This window comes from Indicator indicator, chromosome 20, assembly GCF_027791375.1.
Source record: "Indicator indicator isolate 239-I01 chromosome 20, UM_Iind_1.1, whole genome shotgun sequence".
NCBI classification, from domain to species: Eukaryota; Metazoa; Chordata; class Aves; order Piciformes; family Indicatoridae; genus Indicator; species Indicator indicator.
The window spans coordinates 18,516,872-18,531,666 of NC_072029.1; the positions used below are offsets into that span (position 1 = coordinate 18,516,872).

Sequence of the window (14,795 nt, forward strand, 5' to 3'; positions counted from 1 at the left end):
GCTTCCTGGTGGTTACCGAGTATTCTGCGCACAGCCCTGGTTTACAAATGGCAATTTGTAACACTTCAGTTGAATGTCAAAAATCTAAGGCATTCTGCCTTACAGCTTAATTAAAAAAATACCTATACAGGCAAAAAACCTTTTTTAACCCAACATAGAAAGGACAACGGAACTTCAGGCCAGGCAGCATTTCTTTAGCTGAAAAAGAATCATCAACACGCACACAAAAAACCCAACCCAACAACCCAAACAAAAAACCCAACACTTTTTAATGCTTCTACAATATCCAGAAGGAAAATGGAAACTCAGGATTTGTAACAGCCCTGGTGACCTGTGTGCATTAGCTGCACTTCAAATATGGAAAGAATTTAGGAAAGAAATATTTTTTTTCCTTGTTTGAATTGTTTAAAACCTTGTATTTAAAACACAATCAAAATACCCGTATTGCAAATGTCACAAACATTCCACTCACCACCTGACTTCATGGACACAATATATTGCTTTGTTCAACTCTAGAAACTCTTTTAAATGTAGCATTTGGATGCTCACACAAAGTCAGCGCTTGAAATGTCAAGTATGATGAGGGTGACAAAATAAACAACCAAGATCGATCCCTTTGGCCAAATCTGAATAGCCAGGGGCATTCCAACCTAACTGCACAGCACTCAAAGTTTTATTTCAATGGGAATGGGTAAAAAATCCCACAACCAAAACAAACCCTCACATCATGCTCATCAGAAGTTATATAAAATAAAATACCAGATCAAAATTGTTCCTATTTTTTTTTTGCCTTTGTATTGTCAATGTCAGCAAGAAAATGAAAATAAATGTTTTTGTGGCAAGATGTGGATTTCAAGAGCCAAAAATAAACAACCAGGGACAAGCGTGGCTGTACAGAACACCATCAGAATCGTTCTTGCAGGAGCTGGTGCAGAAGTTCAGTTGTCCATTGTATGTGGATTTTAAAACAATACAAGACACTTTAATATAATCAACATTCATTCACAGACTTAAGGCAACTGGTTCATGAAATCACTGCTTTCATAAATGCAAACTAATGACATGGTTCCTCTCAGGTACAACAGGTCTCAACCGTTACATGGCAATGTCTCGGTGGGGTTGTTATGCTCTCCTTGGAAGATTGTTTGGTCTAACGCTAGCGAGAAGTCTTTGAATTTTTTCAGCCATTCCTATCATACCTGCACAACTATCTACAACCTGAATACTTCCCTGCAAACTGCATCTGAAGCCTAGAAGCTCCAAACACAGTTGAAAATACTGCTTAGAGAACAACTTTTTTTTTGGCAGCTTACAGTTTCATTACTCTGAAGTCAAATAGAAAACGCAACAATCTTTATCTGAAGGTAGTGAAAGGTTAACAGACTAACCAGAATCCATACATCCTCTTTTTTTCTTCCATTGTTTTAAGCAACATGGGTGGGTTTTCTTAGTCTGACAGTTTTGTTGTGGCACAGAATGATACAGTACTAAGGTAATGCCAACTGGTAAGAAAACAAAACAGTGATGCTATAGGGACTCAAACGAGTGTCACGGGACTGCCTCAACATCCCTCGCCATGGTGAGCAGCTGGAGCACAGCTGCACTGCAAGGGGACAAAAGTCATCTTTCAGTTTTATACTGCACTGACCACAACCTCCTCACTGCCTGTGTCGGCTGGCCTGCCCTTCTATGAATGGATTTGTTAAGCTGCTTCACCAATGTTTTGGCCAAGGACAACAATCCCAGCCCATCACAACATTTTTTTGCCAAGTTGTCAAGGCTTTTCGAGAGAAATAGAAAAGGCAAAGGGGATCTGCCATGCAGAATTTAGCACTAGGTTAATTACAAGCACCAAATACTCCATTTAGTTTTCTCTGATGACAGCCAAACAGAGTTGTAATTATTTTGTTTGTAGATTTCAGGTGTGGATAATTTAAAGGTGACACTGGAAAGGGAAAAAAAAAATAATTTTAAGCCTCTTTTTTCAAAGGCTTAAAATACTTAGAAGTTATTTTTTTGAAGGGTACCTAGGGCAATACAGAAAACGCTAAGCAGGCTCTTGGAATCAGAGATGAGACTTAACTCATCAGCTCCAAAGGCCGAGGAGAAATTTTAGTCTAGGCCAGTAGCTTCTGCCGTTCTAGCAAGACTTGATACAGGCTCCCAGTCTGTATCTTACACCTTGGGAAAGAAGAAATACAGATCAGGGATGTGGTAAAAACACTTCTTGCTTTTTTTATACACCAAAGAAAGGAGAGGTCTTCATCCCAATTGAAAAAAAAAAACAATCTTTTGCAGGTCACCTTTAACTGAGCTCTCTGGTATATCAGATACCATGAGATTACTACATAGGGGTGGGTTATGAGGCCTGCATTTTATTTATTGCCCAAGTTTGCAGCTTACAGAAAATGTTTCATAGCACAGGCACAGTGGCAAAAACAGTATAACAGCCGATGGTCAACTCCATTTGGTGAGTGTACAGTAGCAGCAATTAAAGAAAAAGTACTCCAAACAGCTCAGTACAAGATCCAGCTTACCCAGATGGGTTGTTTTAAGAAAGGAATCTTCAGCTAATAAATAGATCTCCTCCCCATTCTCCCAGGATAATGGTTTTCCAAAAAAACGAGAGGCATGGCAGTTGTGCGTAAGCAGAGACAACAGAACTTCATCTGTCTAGAATAAAAGGTGTTTTAGGTCTATTAGCCACCTTATTTGCTCCATTCCATCATTCCCTAATAGTCAGACAACTGCAGATATGTTCAAGACTGTGCCCAAGAATCATATCAGTGAAACAACCACGGAATTAACCCCAATCACCCCTCCCACCGACGCTTAAACCATCTGAGCATGACAAAATGTAATGCAACTTCATGTCGTGAAGACAGGAACCCAGCATCTTTGTTACCAACTTTTTCCTTTGTTATATATTACAGTGCTCTATAAAATTTTTTTCCTTTTTCCTTTTTAAAGCATTTAGACAATACAAGACTAAAAGATGTCTGGAAATACGTCTTATACAAAAATGATTTTTTTTTTTAATCTTAAAATAACATTCAAAAAGGCACTTCATTCTGTAAGAAAAAATTCAGAGTCAGGTCAACTGCTCTAAGCAGGGGGGTTAAATTGTCTGCATAGTGGGAGGGGAAGAAAGGGAGAGAAATTCAACTGCTGAAATACAAGCTTCTTTTTTTGGCATGTTTTAAGAAAAGCTGATCCAGTAAAAGATGTCCATTTATGAAATTCATTAAAAGAGTCCCCATTTAAAATAGCTTCTTTTTTTTTTTCTTCTTTTTTTTTTTTTTTTTCTCCTTTAAAAAAGTAGTCTGAACACATGACCTTAGGAGTCAGGCTTCTGAAGGCTTAATAGCATCACTCATGATTGTCCTTCGTGTCCAACGTAGCAGGAAGATCGAAAGTAGCACTTCTGACAGGGGTGACCTCCCCAAAGCTTACATTTATTTGAGAGCTGAAAAAGATGGAGACGGTCTCTAGCAACTGCAATAGTAGCAGAAGTCAGTCAAACTTAAGGGCTACCTGTTGCAGAGTTTATGAAGCATACTGTAAACTTCTTCCTCTTTGCTTAGTCCTTCAAAGAAAGGAATAAGATCTAGCAGCTCTGTGTCTGTCATGTCATCAAACCAGGACTGCACAGGCACCTGAAAGAAAGCAACCAACAAAATACTAAGACGACTTTGTGATGTAAGGAACAGGTGAGTTTTGCCTATGTAGACTCTATCAGGGAAGGTTTAGACTGGATACAAGGAAAAATTTCTTCCCTGAAAGGGTTGTCAAGCCCTGAAACATGCCACCATCCCTGAATGTGTTTAAAAGCCATGCAGACGTGGTGCTGAGGGACATGGTTTAGTGGTGGACTCGGCAGTACTTCGTTAACAGTTGGACTCGATGATCTTAAAGGTCTTCTCCAACCAAAATGATTCTATGGTCCTGGATGTCCTCTAATGCTCTTGCTATCACAGTAAGGCAAATTGCCAGTCATTTGCAGTCCACATTTTCTGGTATGCCACATTAACCACAGCTGCAAGGCAGATGACCTTCCAAATCCAACTGTAAAAAAGCTGACATGCAGCTGGCCTTCTCCTACATGTCCACGTAACCTACATGACCCAACACTGGACATCTCAGTTTGTTCTGCCTCTTGATATTGACAACAGACTGGAAGGAAGATAGGGGTTTGGAAGCTGTACTGACACTTTATTTACAGCAAGTCTTTTGTTCCCCTCTAAGTATTATCGGTGTGAGTCACTAAACACAGGCATGCAGCAACAAGCCCTCCTGGCATGAGGTTATGGAGGAGATATTTCAACAGTGAGTACAGAACCCTTCTCTGATTAACATATAAGACCTTGAACAGGTTCAGAAAACAATGCATACAACACATCCTAAATATGTGGGCTGGATTTGGGGAAGGCGTTCTGTGTATCTTCACTCTGGAAGCACACTGAGGTCTTTCAAAGACTATCTTGGATCTTGTTACAAGCTCTGGTTTCTGCAGAGGCTCGAATATCAGTTAGCTAGCAGCATTTTTCTATACATGATTAAACCACTCTGACAAGGCCCTTAATTTCATCTCCCAAATTTCTACAGCTCATTATTTTCTTGGCACTGAATTCCAAGATACCAAATGATGATCTGGATCAGGTTTTTCATTTTAACCATGAACATAAATTAGAGCTACAGCTCCTGGTTATTATAAATAGCAACTTTAAACCATGTGTGGCACTGTTTTCACTCAATCACTTGGGGCATCACAGTATTGAGATCTGAATTTAAAAGCTGACTGCTGCAAGGTAAATAGCTTCTATTAAAACAATAAAAAAGCTATTATGGAGAGGTAGGACCATGCAAAACAATGTTCCTGACAAAAATTTCCGACACTAATTTCAACCCTTCACAAAAAAGGCAGCCTAAAAAACATCAAAGAAAACACTGTACAGCCTGGCTGTTTAAAAGTCAGCAGATCTAAGGGGAGTTCCAGCTTGCAATCCTGGCAGCTACAAAACAGATGTGAGCATCTGCGCTGAATGGATGGAGCAAGTGCCAGACCTTCCATCATAGCTTTAGGAGCTGATAAGAAACACAGAGTGAAAATGTACATTACTCCTAATTACTCTCCCTTGAAGTTCTGTTGCCTGCCTTTTACTGATATTCTGAAAACTTGATGAACTTGTGACTAACATTTCTAATTCTGAAGTGATTTATCACAAAAATACTTGATGGAGAAGCGTAACAACGCAACACGGTCTTGATTTCTTTTCTTCCCCTTAGCCACGAATATAGAACTCAGTAACTAGTAAAGCATTCATTATCTTGTTTAATAATATGTTTTCACTCACAGAGTGGAAAGAGATGGAGTACCAAAAGCAGCTGAAGTAAACTGTTCTTTCTCCAATCACCGCTCACAAGCACAAAAGCTGTGCTGGAGGGCAGCTTCACTTTTTAGAGCTAGATTAGTTCTGCCAGGTACTACACCACTTGGCATTTCTCAAAACTGAAGGATTTCATGGCAGAAGTTAAAACTGAAGGCAGATGAAGAGTCCCAACTATGACACACTGTCAAAACCAGTTTGCTCTAGTCCTTTACCATTTGGCAGTTAACACCAGAACCTACCTGCAATCTAAGAAAATACAGAAACTAATATAAGTTAGAGTTCTGAAAAGCTATTTTCTGAATCAAAAAGTCTGGGTAAGATCCAAGAAAAATGAAGTCACGCTTGAGTACTTCGAATACTTACTGCATTTTCAGGATGGAAGATGTAAGATGCAGGAGAATTATCTACTATAATAACTTTACTCAGCTCACGTCCCAGCCGACTCAGATCCTTCACATAATTTCCTCGGTGGAAAACACAGGATTCTCTAAAGAGCCTTGCCCTGAACACACCCCAGCGATCCAGTAAGTCAGCTACTGGGTCTGCATACTTAAAAACAAGTGAGAAGCATGAAGTTAGCATGGTGCAGAGAAGGCTAATTCACAGAACTGTACAAAGGAGGGACACAAAACAATTTTAGATAAAAGACTATTTCTTCGTTTTCTTCCCTGTTCCTTGTTAATTAACTTACATGCCTGCAAACCTGAAGTGATTAATAGGGAGATAACACAAAAGTAGGGCACTTATCTTTCTGTCTAAGGCTAACTTGCACTCTAATGCTTCCTGTGATTTATCAATTAGGTTTTGTTCTTTGGGCCAACTTACTGTTACCCTAGGAGTTGGCTAGAAGTTGATGGATCTGGAGATCTCACCTAACATTACCACAAAGCTAGACAATGCTACAAAAATCTGTATGAAGCTGTTTCAACAGCTGGTGCATTTCCATGTGCCTCTGAAGACAAACTGCAATGAACACATCTGAGCTTGATGGGGCTTTTTGAAATGGTACCCTTGAAGTGACTGGGTCAGTATGAATTTTACGATTACCCAACTGCATAATCGGGCCATAAAAGGTCAGACAAAGCTGTTAGTAGGAAAAATACCATGTGCAATACTGGGAAATTCTCATTTTACATATAAGATGGTGCTTTACACAAGCCACAATTGATATAGTATGCAAATAAACCAGAACATGAAGTAACTGTGTGCTTGAAAAGTTGTAACTTATTTTTAAAGTTATAACTTATTTTTGCAGGACTGGAGTTACCATTTCCCTGTATTTGAAAATAAGAAACCAAATTGATGTTGAAATCAATCATCTTTTGACTATGAAAACGGCCAGACACATAACTGTAGGATGAAATTGTTCCACCATTTAGGATTCTCACAGGTGACTGAACAGGACATGGTAAACAAAGCACAGAAAAGAATCCTCTGGTAGGGAGGCACTGTATGTCCTGTCCCTTTCTACCATGTCTACACTATGCTGGATTAAAAGCTTACTATGCTAGAGTATTGTTCAGAAATAACCAATATAATTTTACAAACAAGACATCACAAATACAATACATTGAAAGAAGTGAAGAATTGAAGATGTCTACTACTGTAATGTCTACCACAAAACTACCCTACGAGGCACTACTGCTACTGGAGGGCACAAAATATTCCTGTTGATGTTTCAGGCTTTACAAAATGTCTGATTTTCCAACTGCAGATTGCAATTGCACCTTGACAGAACAACAGTGAGTTCCCAGTGTTCAGATGCAGGAAATTTCTGACTCACTGGTTGATTGTGTAGATAGAGTTAAACAGACTGCATTTTATTTCATGCCCAGCTTTAATACACTGCTTTACTCGCACGCTATTTGTTCTAATTTCTCACTATAACCATGGTAACTTGTAAGCCTTTCATATTGGCATTATGAGCAATGCATGGAGGCTACATTATGAGACAAGCCCATATGTGATGGTGTTACCATGGAAACACTTACCCACACACTAGCAGACAAAGTACACACTGTCAGACAAAGAAGCAGAAAAGAAGGGGAAAAATTAAGATAGTACCAATTGTGGAATTAATCATGCATAGAAATCCCAACTAAAAGTCCACTGAGCAGCACTGCAAAGGCTAATGAGATGAAGAGAGCAACAAACCTTGGCTAGACTGGCTGTGAATAGTACACATTCAAAGAGCTCTCCCATCCTCTGAAGAAACTCATCCACATGTGGTCGTTTCAATACATAAACCTGAAAGGACAATGACTATTTTGATCAAACGGAGTTTAAGGTCAAAAGAAAGGGAAAATAAACAACCCCCAAGCACTCCTGTAATCCTAACACTTGAAGAAACAAAAGTTTACATGGAAGCAGTTCAAATGCAATGCTGAAAGAAAAAAGATAAAAGTAGACATCCAAAAATGGGAAATTCGAATGCACAAGCTGCCAAGATCCATGCTGATTATGCAATCACAAATCCTGTGCATCATCTGGAGTGATGCTTCTGGAACAATCTCATTAAAGGCAAAGAGAGACTGCAAGGCTTCTCAAAAAGTGAGGATTCAGAGCTCTCAACCAAAACGATTTTGGTGCTGGTGTTCTCAGTCCTGAAGAGCTCCACAGGAGACATGAATGTGATAAAGCCTCTATGATGTGAGGAACTGCCCACTACAGAGTTGTTTTCTTGCCGTGGCTAATTTCATTTTTTAAATTCCAGGTGCGAGGCACCAACAGCGTCTCACTACCGACAGCTATCAGTCACCCAGCTCAGCAGAGAGCTTCCACCCAAATTTCACAGCACCCTGCAGAATGTCTAGGAAATGCTGCATTCAAAGTCTACAAAGTCTTCTACTGTGACCTTGCCATGAAGAAGGTAAATACTCAGGGTCTGTCTCCTCTTGCACAGCTTGGTTTCAGCAGGGTTGTGCTGCCTTTCTGCACTGACAACCATACAGGCAAGCTCAGCTGCCCTCTGTCAACAACCTGATCACCTCTTCAGGGCAAGGAAGATGATTTGCATTCACAGAAAATACCAAGATAAGATAACTGCTGCCCAGAAAGCTTACAAATAGTTCACAATACACTGGCAAGGTGAAGAGGGGAGTCTGCTTGCAAAATATTTTTCTATCTTGTTTACGATTAGATTAAAGGTATGAGAGAAAACACTGGTGGCATTTTATCTTCTTCCTTTGGCAAATAATCCTTAATACTGGAAATTTCAAGGGGAGAAATTCTGGCATAGAACTGGATGCAGGAAGAATTGCAAGACTGATCCAATTTCAAGGCTTGGTTTCTTTGGTAAGTAGAACTAGATTAATTGTATGTATTTTATTAGCTTCCTGTTAATAAAGAGGTAAAAACTAAGGGATCCAGAGAAAATGCCTGAAGGGGAAAAAAATGGAAATGCCAACTTGAACTGAAATGTAACAATTAAAGCCCTCAGCAAAAGAAGAAAAAAAAAGTTGCATTAATAGAGACTTGAAACTGAAAAATCTAAATCTGAACCCAAAGTTTTATTTATTAAAAGCATATAGCTGTACCTTAAAGACCAAAGCAGAAATGTTAATTACTTTTCCATTTTAGCTCACAGCATGAAGACATGATCTGCTTTAAGCTATTTCGAAGAGTTTAACTAAACTAGTTTTGGCCCCCCCAATTTAAACAATGCATTGAAACTTTCACATAGAAAACAATTTACATTCCAGGTTTGTCTTTTAAATGACCACAGGAGCACTTAATTGATTAAATACATGTGATATCTTACAGGCAGTTAACAGATGTTCTTCCACACTCCTGTATTTTAATAGGCATAAAGAAAGTAATTTCCCTTCCTATAACCACACATTTTTTCACTTAACTCTTACTGCACAGAGTTGTTCTGTAGCATTTCCTTCCCAAATTGTATCTTCATCTTTTTAAAGGCACAGGTAGAAAGACAGTTGCAGCCCCTCTGTGCTGGGCTATCCAGGAGCAGACTACCTAAGTAGTTGTAAGAGGAAATCCAGAAGGATGCCAGCTACTCCTTAGTTCTAGAGTTCTTCAGAAATGTTTAATGCTTTAGCCTTGTATTATATCCCTGTATTTATTTTTGAGGGCATGAAAGGGACACTCCAAAGTCTTAAGCACTTTTTGGACACTAAGTGCTGGAATTTAGTATTAATTTCCCTTTTAAATCCTAGTTTTCAGCCACAGCAAAACAAGTCTCCTCTTCACTCTCCATGCCTATCTACAATTGTGTCAGTGAAGTATTTCCACTTGGAATGTAATTACAAATTCCATGCCAAGGATATGAACTTTGCTGCTTGCAGCATCACCCACCTCCTCCATAATGGGAGCATACAGTAAATCAAGTCAGTGGCTACAGACTGAGAGCTCCTTAACCACAGGCTTGCAGACAGGAGCAGGCTTATGAAAGCAATTGTTTGCAATATTTACTCTCTCAGCAATTTTAAAATCTCCTAATACTGCAACTAGTCAGTATTAGCTGTAATTACCCAGCAAATTAAGTTGTATTATCTCCCTTCTGCAGATTACATCTCCTGACACACCACAGACCACCTTTAACCTCTTCTCCTTACACTTAAATGTGGCCCTGTTGGGCTCTGGCCAACAGATTTGCTTCTCATGTTGAGTATCTTATTAATAATAAATGGATCTCCAAGAATGAATCTCTAAGAAATTTCTTCCTTAATTCTCTCTCTCTCTAAAAAGTCCCAAGTCCTCCACCTGTTTTTCTTGTTGATCATGTTTGGTTTTTAGTTCGTTTGCTGTTTTTAACAACACTGGGTTGGGGTTTTTATTGTTTTGTGTTTTTTTTTTTCTCTTTGCAGAACAACACATCTTAACACTCTGGATGCTTATTCTCCTTAAAGGTTTGTTTTTGAGAAGGCCTATTTAGATCCTGGAAGCAACTGCAAGTGTACTGGTATCCTGGGCTACAAAATCTCTTTGGTTTCCCTCACATAAACAGCTTTCTTCAGCTGACAGTGCAGCTCTTTTCTCCTCTTCCTCCTCATTTAGAATTTTTTCCTCTTTACTTTGTTAGTGGCTGGACTTGAATCTCAATGCTGCATGGTTATTTGTGGCTTGGCTTTTTCCTCTGCTGCCTGATGTCTTCAGTTCAAGTCTCTAGACTAACAGGCTCCTGGCATTTTTCTCAGATTTTTATACTGTGTTCAGGGCACTGAAAAAAAAAAATCATTTTTCTGCATTGTATGCTCACTAATTTCTTCCTTATCCCAGCAAGAACTGGGAGGAATATAATCTTTTTTTATTCTTATTTAATTTAAAATTAACTCTGCTGTTAAGATGTGAAGGCACAAATCAGGCACTAGACATGTTTTCACAGGATTCTGTACTTACAGCTGCTAATGGCACAACACAAGTAATTATAGTTAATTGTTTTCAAGCACGTGTATTTCCACATACATTTTCTGTACCTCAAAGCACTCTTAACGTAAAAGACTCAGTAGCTGTTAACCAAAAGAGAAACCCAGCTCAATTCTAACCAATTAGGCAGGACACAAAGAATTGCCTTTCAAAACCAGCTTTGCCGTAACAAAATCTTCAAGCAGTGACACAGAAATCTGCCCATGACAACTCCAAGCTCCTGTTTATCTCCTGCTTTGTGGGCTGGGTGCTTCTTCTTAACAATGAGCAGAAAACAGTCCTGGAGCCTCATCTTGCTGATTCAGAGTTGTGGTTGCCTCCCAGTGCAAGTAACCAAGAATAGGCCAGATAGAATGGATACAGCCTATCCTGGATTACTTGAACCAGGCCACAGCCTTCTGTAAGAGATTCAATGACTTTTGTGCTTTGTAGAAAGGAAGGTTGTTACTCAAACCAATAAAATACATTTTGTCTATGCATTCAAAGTATACATGCCAAGCAATTATTTATTCATGTAAAAAACCCAAGCACGTTAAAAACCTAGTTCTAATCAGTCAGCAAACAAATTACATTCAAGAATGAAATTCCAAGGAGCATCAAATCAAACTCTTCCTGGCAGCACTCTTTATTCTTCGTGAAAGGCACAAAGGTATCGCAAGACAATTTGGATAGAAGACAAAGAACCACAATATCCTAAAAATCCTCACTCTTTGGAGATTAAAGTTATACTTAATGCACAGTCTCTAGTCTGGGGGCTGTGACTGCTCTGCATGCTCTGTATGCTCGAGAGAGAGGACATGTTCTTGCAGAAGTTATGGCAAGGGTACCAAACAGGTTGAACTTCTTCTCTTCAGCCACTACTTTTCACCCTCAATAAGCTTCCCCCAAAGTGCACTCTCAGCTGCAAGACATTTCACTGGACTTCCCACAGTTTCTCACTTATAATTTGGTAGAGCAGGGCACCAGCTCCGATTTCTTTTTATTCAGAGAACCAGAGAGAAATGAGAGCACTGGCCAGAAGGCTGTCAACTTGCATCAGAACTGCCCTTTTGTATCTGTGCCATCATTTCCAACACAAAGCGTAGGATTCATCTCCTGTAACTGTAGCTGCCCTGCAGATGGGCACAGTCTCTGCAGGCATCTAAAGCCCCAGAACAGAAGGGAAGAGAGGTACCCGCACACAGGAGTGATTTCCTTGTAAAATAACATGACAAATCCTTTCTGAAGGCAAGGTAAATTAAGCTAGGAAAGAAAGATGGGAGAGGTACAGGGAGTGTTCAGAAAAGCTATTTTTTAATCTAGGGAAGCTCTGGTTTACCCAAGCACCCTTTAAAATGATGATTTGAATTGTCCTCCCTACAGAAGAACAAGAGTTTCCCTGACCTTTGGATTATAATCACTTAAGGGAAAATAAACTCCCCCAAAATGGCAATTGTTACCATGAACACAACTTCTAGATAAGCCAGTTCCAAGACTTTCAAGTGTACAGTAATTGAATTTGCCACAACTTGTATTTCTGGTATATGAGATCCAAAGAATTTGATGTAATTTCCATTTTCTTCCTGAATAGGCACTTCTGAAATGGTGTTCTCCATTTGTTTCCCATGGTGTTCTGTCTGAGGCAGAGCTCAAATATAAATGCTGTACTTGCTTGCTAAGATACCAGGCTTACAGGTAAAGCAGGTAGAGATACACACTATGGACAGTATGGTTCCACAACATTTCACACATCCCATGGTGTTTTGAACAGATTTTAAGTATTTCCTAAGAGCAATGATTAATCTTTGAGTATGTAAACTGCTTAAGAAAATGGACAAGTGTTCTACAGATTCAGTCTGATAAAAATTGTTGACATTGGCTTGCTGATGCTTTAAGTGAATAAAAGATTACAGATCTGAAGTGGGAACCGTAGTCAGAGCTTTACAGCCTGTGTTAATCCATATCAGACTAAGCCAGAATGTCTGCTTTTGCCCTTTAGGTTATCACAGTTATTAAAAAAAAAATCCAACCCACCAAAAACCTGCTGGCTGACTTTGCCTGCAGAGGTATTACAAACACAAGAATCCAAGGCTTTGCCTATTCTGCATACTGTATATATTACCTGTATTTACTGGTTGCACTTAATGATCTTAGAGGTCTTTTCCAACAACAACAATTCTATGATTCTAAGGTTTCAAGTCCTTTAGAATTAACTTAGTGTCTACCACCCAAATGCAACTGAGATATTTAACTATTTCAGAGATCAAGAAATAGGAATACAAAGGGATTAAGCAATTTCCTAGAAAATTACACAGGAAGTCTCCATCAAAGCACAGTCTGAGACTAACTTCACTTGACCTTCTCTGTCAAGAGCATCCTTACTCTCATTCACATTTATAGTATGCACAAATCCACTCCCCTTGACCAGGTGTTTTTGGTTGGATTTTTTTCCCCAACATTTGGTGACTAATCAGCAAGTCTCCAGTGGGGAATGGTAAAGCAACAGCATTGAGTGCTTGACTGTAAAGCTAAAGAAGTCTTTTGTTGGGTTTTGTTCCAAAATGTAAATATATAATCTTGACAAGCTAAGTGATTACAATCCTAAACCATTCAAAATTGTTAGGCAGCCTGTTTTATTACCTTTCAAAAGCACTCTGGAATGTTTTGGGGGAGAAAATGTCTGCGTTGCAGCACCAAACACAACCAAAGCCCACATCAAATGAGGACTGACAATATCACAATACAAACCTCCCATCACATAGTTTTTTTTTTTTAAGCATTCAGCTCTGCTGAAAATTTCAGTTTCAAGTACCCTAGAGACTGAGTTTTTCTACATAACACAGGCACAATGTAAAAACTGTCAAAGCAACTATCACTGTAAAACATGTTTCAGTCCACTGACTGATCTTCAGTAATTATTTTAACAGTGACAATTACACAGATGACGTTTGTTAACATGAAATCAAACAAAACTATGAATTACTTTATGGTCTATCAAATGACCCAAGATGAAAATATGAACCTATTTCTCCAAGTTAAAATAATCCATATCAATGACAACATTAAAAAAAAAAAGAATTAAAAGTATTTAACACCTCCATTAAATCACATTCAGAGAGGATTTGAAATTCAATAACTGCGTTACCTGTAAACTACAACAACCCACAGAAAAATGTTTCAAGCAATTTGCAAGATTCATATATCAGAAAGGCTCAACTTCATACTAAGCAGTCCATTTCAGCAAGGACTTCAATGTCTGTCTGAAGAGGAAATTTTATGGCACTGTAAGTTACTTCATTTAACATTTTCAGAAATGACTACTGATTAAGTACACGAAGCTAGGATACATGAAGGGGACAGATATTCAAATCATGGTTATTTTTCATTTACTGAAAACCATTTCACAGTGCCTTAAGTGAAGTTCTTTAAGAATAAGACATAAAAACGAATCCCCTTGCAATTTTGTCCCAAATTTTTAAAGATCGTGTAAGAAGTCCTATCAGAGGAACTTATATTACTTACAGGAAAGGGACAGAACTTAAATAGACACTGCCATAGAAACTGAAGAAATGTCTGCTCTTCCTTAATATTTTTATAAAGCTTTATCCCCATGAACTACCAACAGACATTAAAGCCAACTTAGGTCCTGCTTGTCCTTGGAGGGAATGAGAATTGCAGTATTCAGTGCAAATGTTTGAAACCCCATCTTTAGATACTGCTTGAAAATACTTTAACATTGACCAACAGTCAAGTACTGAAGCCCTGAGAGAGACATTCTGGAGAACTGAAAAAGTTAAAATCAGAAACCACACAACTGACCCAACAGGAATGCCTGTCTGGGTGATACATTCCAGAGCACACAAACTGTTGAACGTGAAGCAGCAAATGGAGGCAGACAATGCTCTGAGACACTGAGGAGAGCCCCACTATTAGAGCAGCAGCACTTACCTGATGTATGGTTCCATCAATTTCAACAGGAACGATGAAATCAGCATTGCTAATTGGCTAGAAAGAATGAAAGGAAATAAATCAACATTAAAA

The 14,795-nt window shown here is 38.9% G+C and overlaps 1 protein-coding gene across 3 annotated transcripts in view; it reads right to left on the reverse strand.

Annotated features, from left to right (window-relative positions):
- Positions 1–3,416: 3,416 nt before the first annotated feature.
- The window catches only part of CTDSPL (CTD small phosphatase like), a 79,982-nt gene continuing 68,603 nt past the window's right edge, over positions 3,417–14,795 (reverse strand). For all 3 annotated transcript variants that reach the window (XM_054390204.1, XM_054390203.1, XM_054390202.1), the window contains 4 exons: positions 14,703–14,759; positions 7,545–7,637; positions 5,754–5,939; positions 3,417–3,656 (listed from right to left, as the gene is read on the reverse strand). In XM_054390204.1, the coding sequence (XP_054246179.1) occupies positions 3,531–3,656; positions 5,754–5,939; positions 7,545–7,637; positions 14,703–14,759 (462 nt within the window). In that variant the 3' untranslated portion in view covers positions 3,417–3,530. The remainder of the gene's footprint in view (positions 3,657–5,753; positions 5,940–7,544; positions 7,638–14,702; positions 14,760–14,795) is intronic.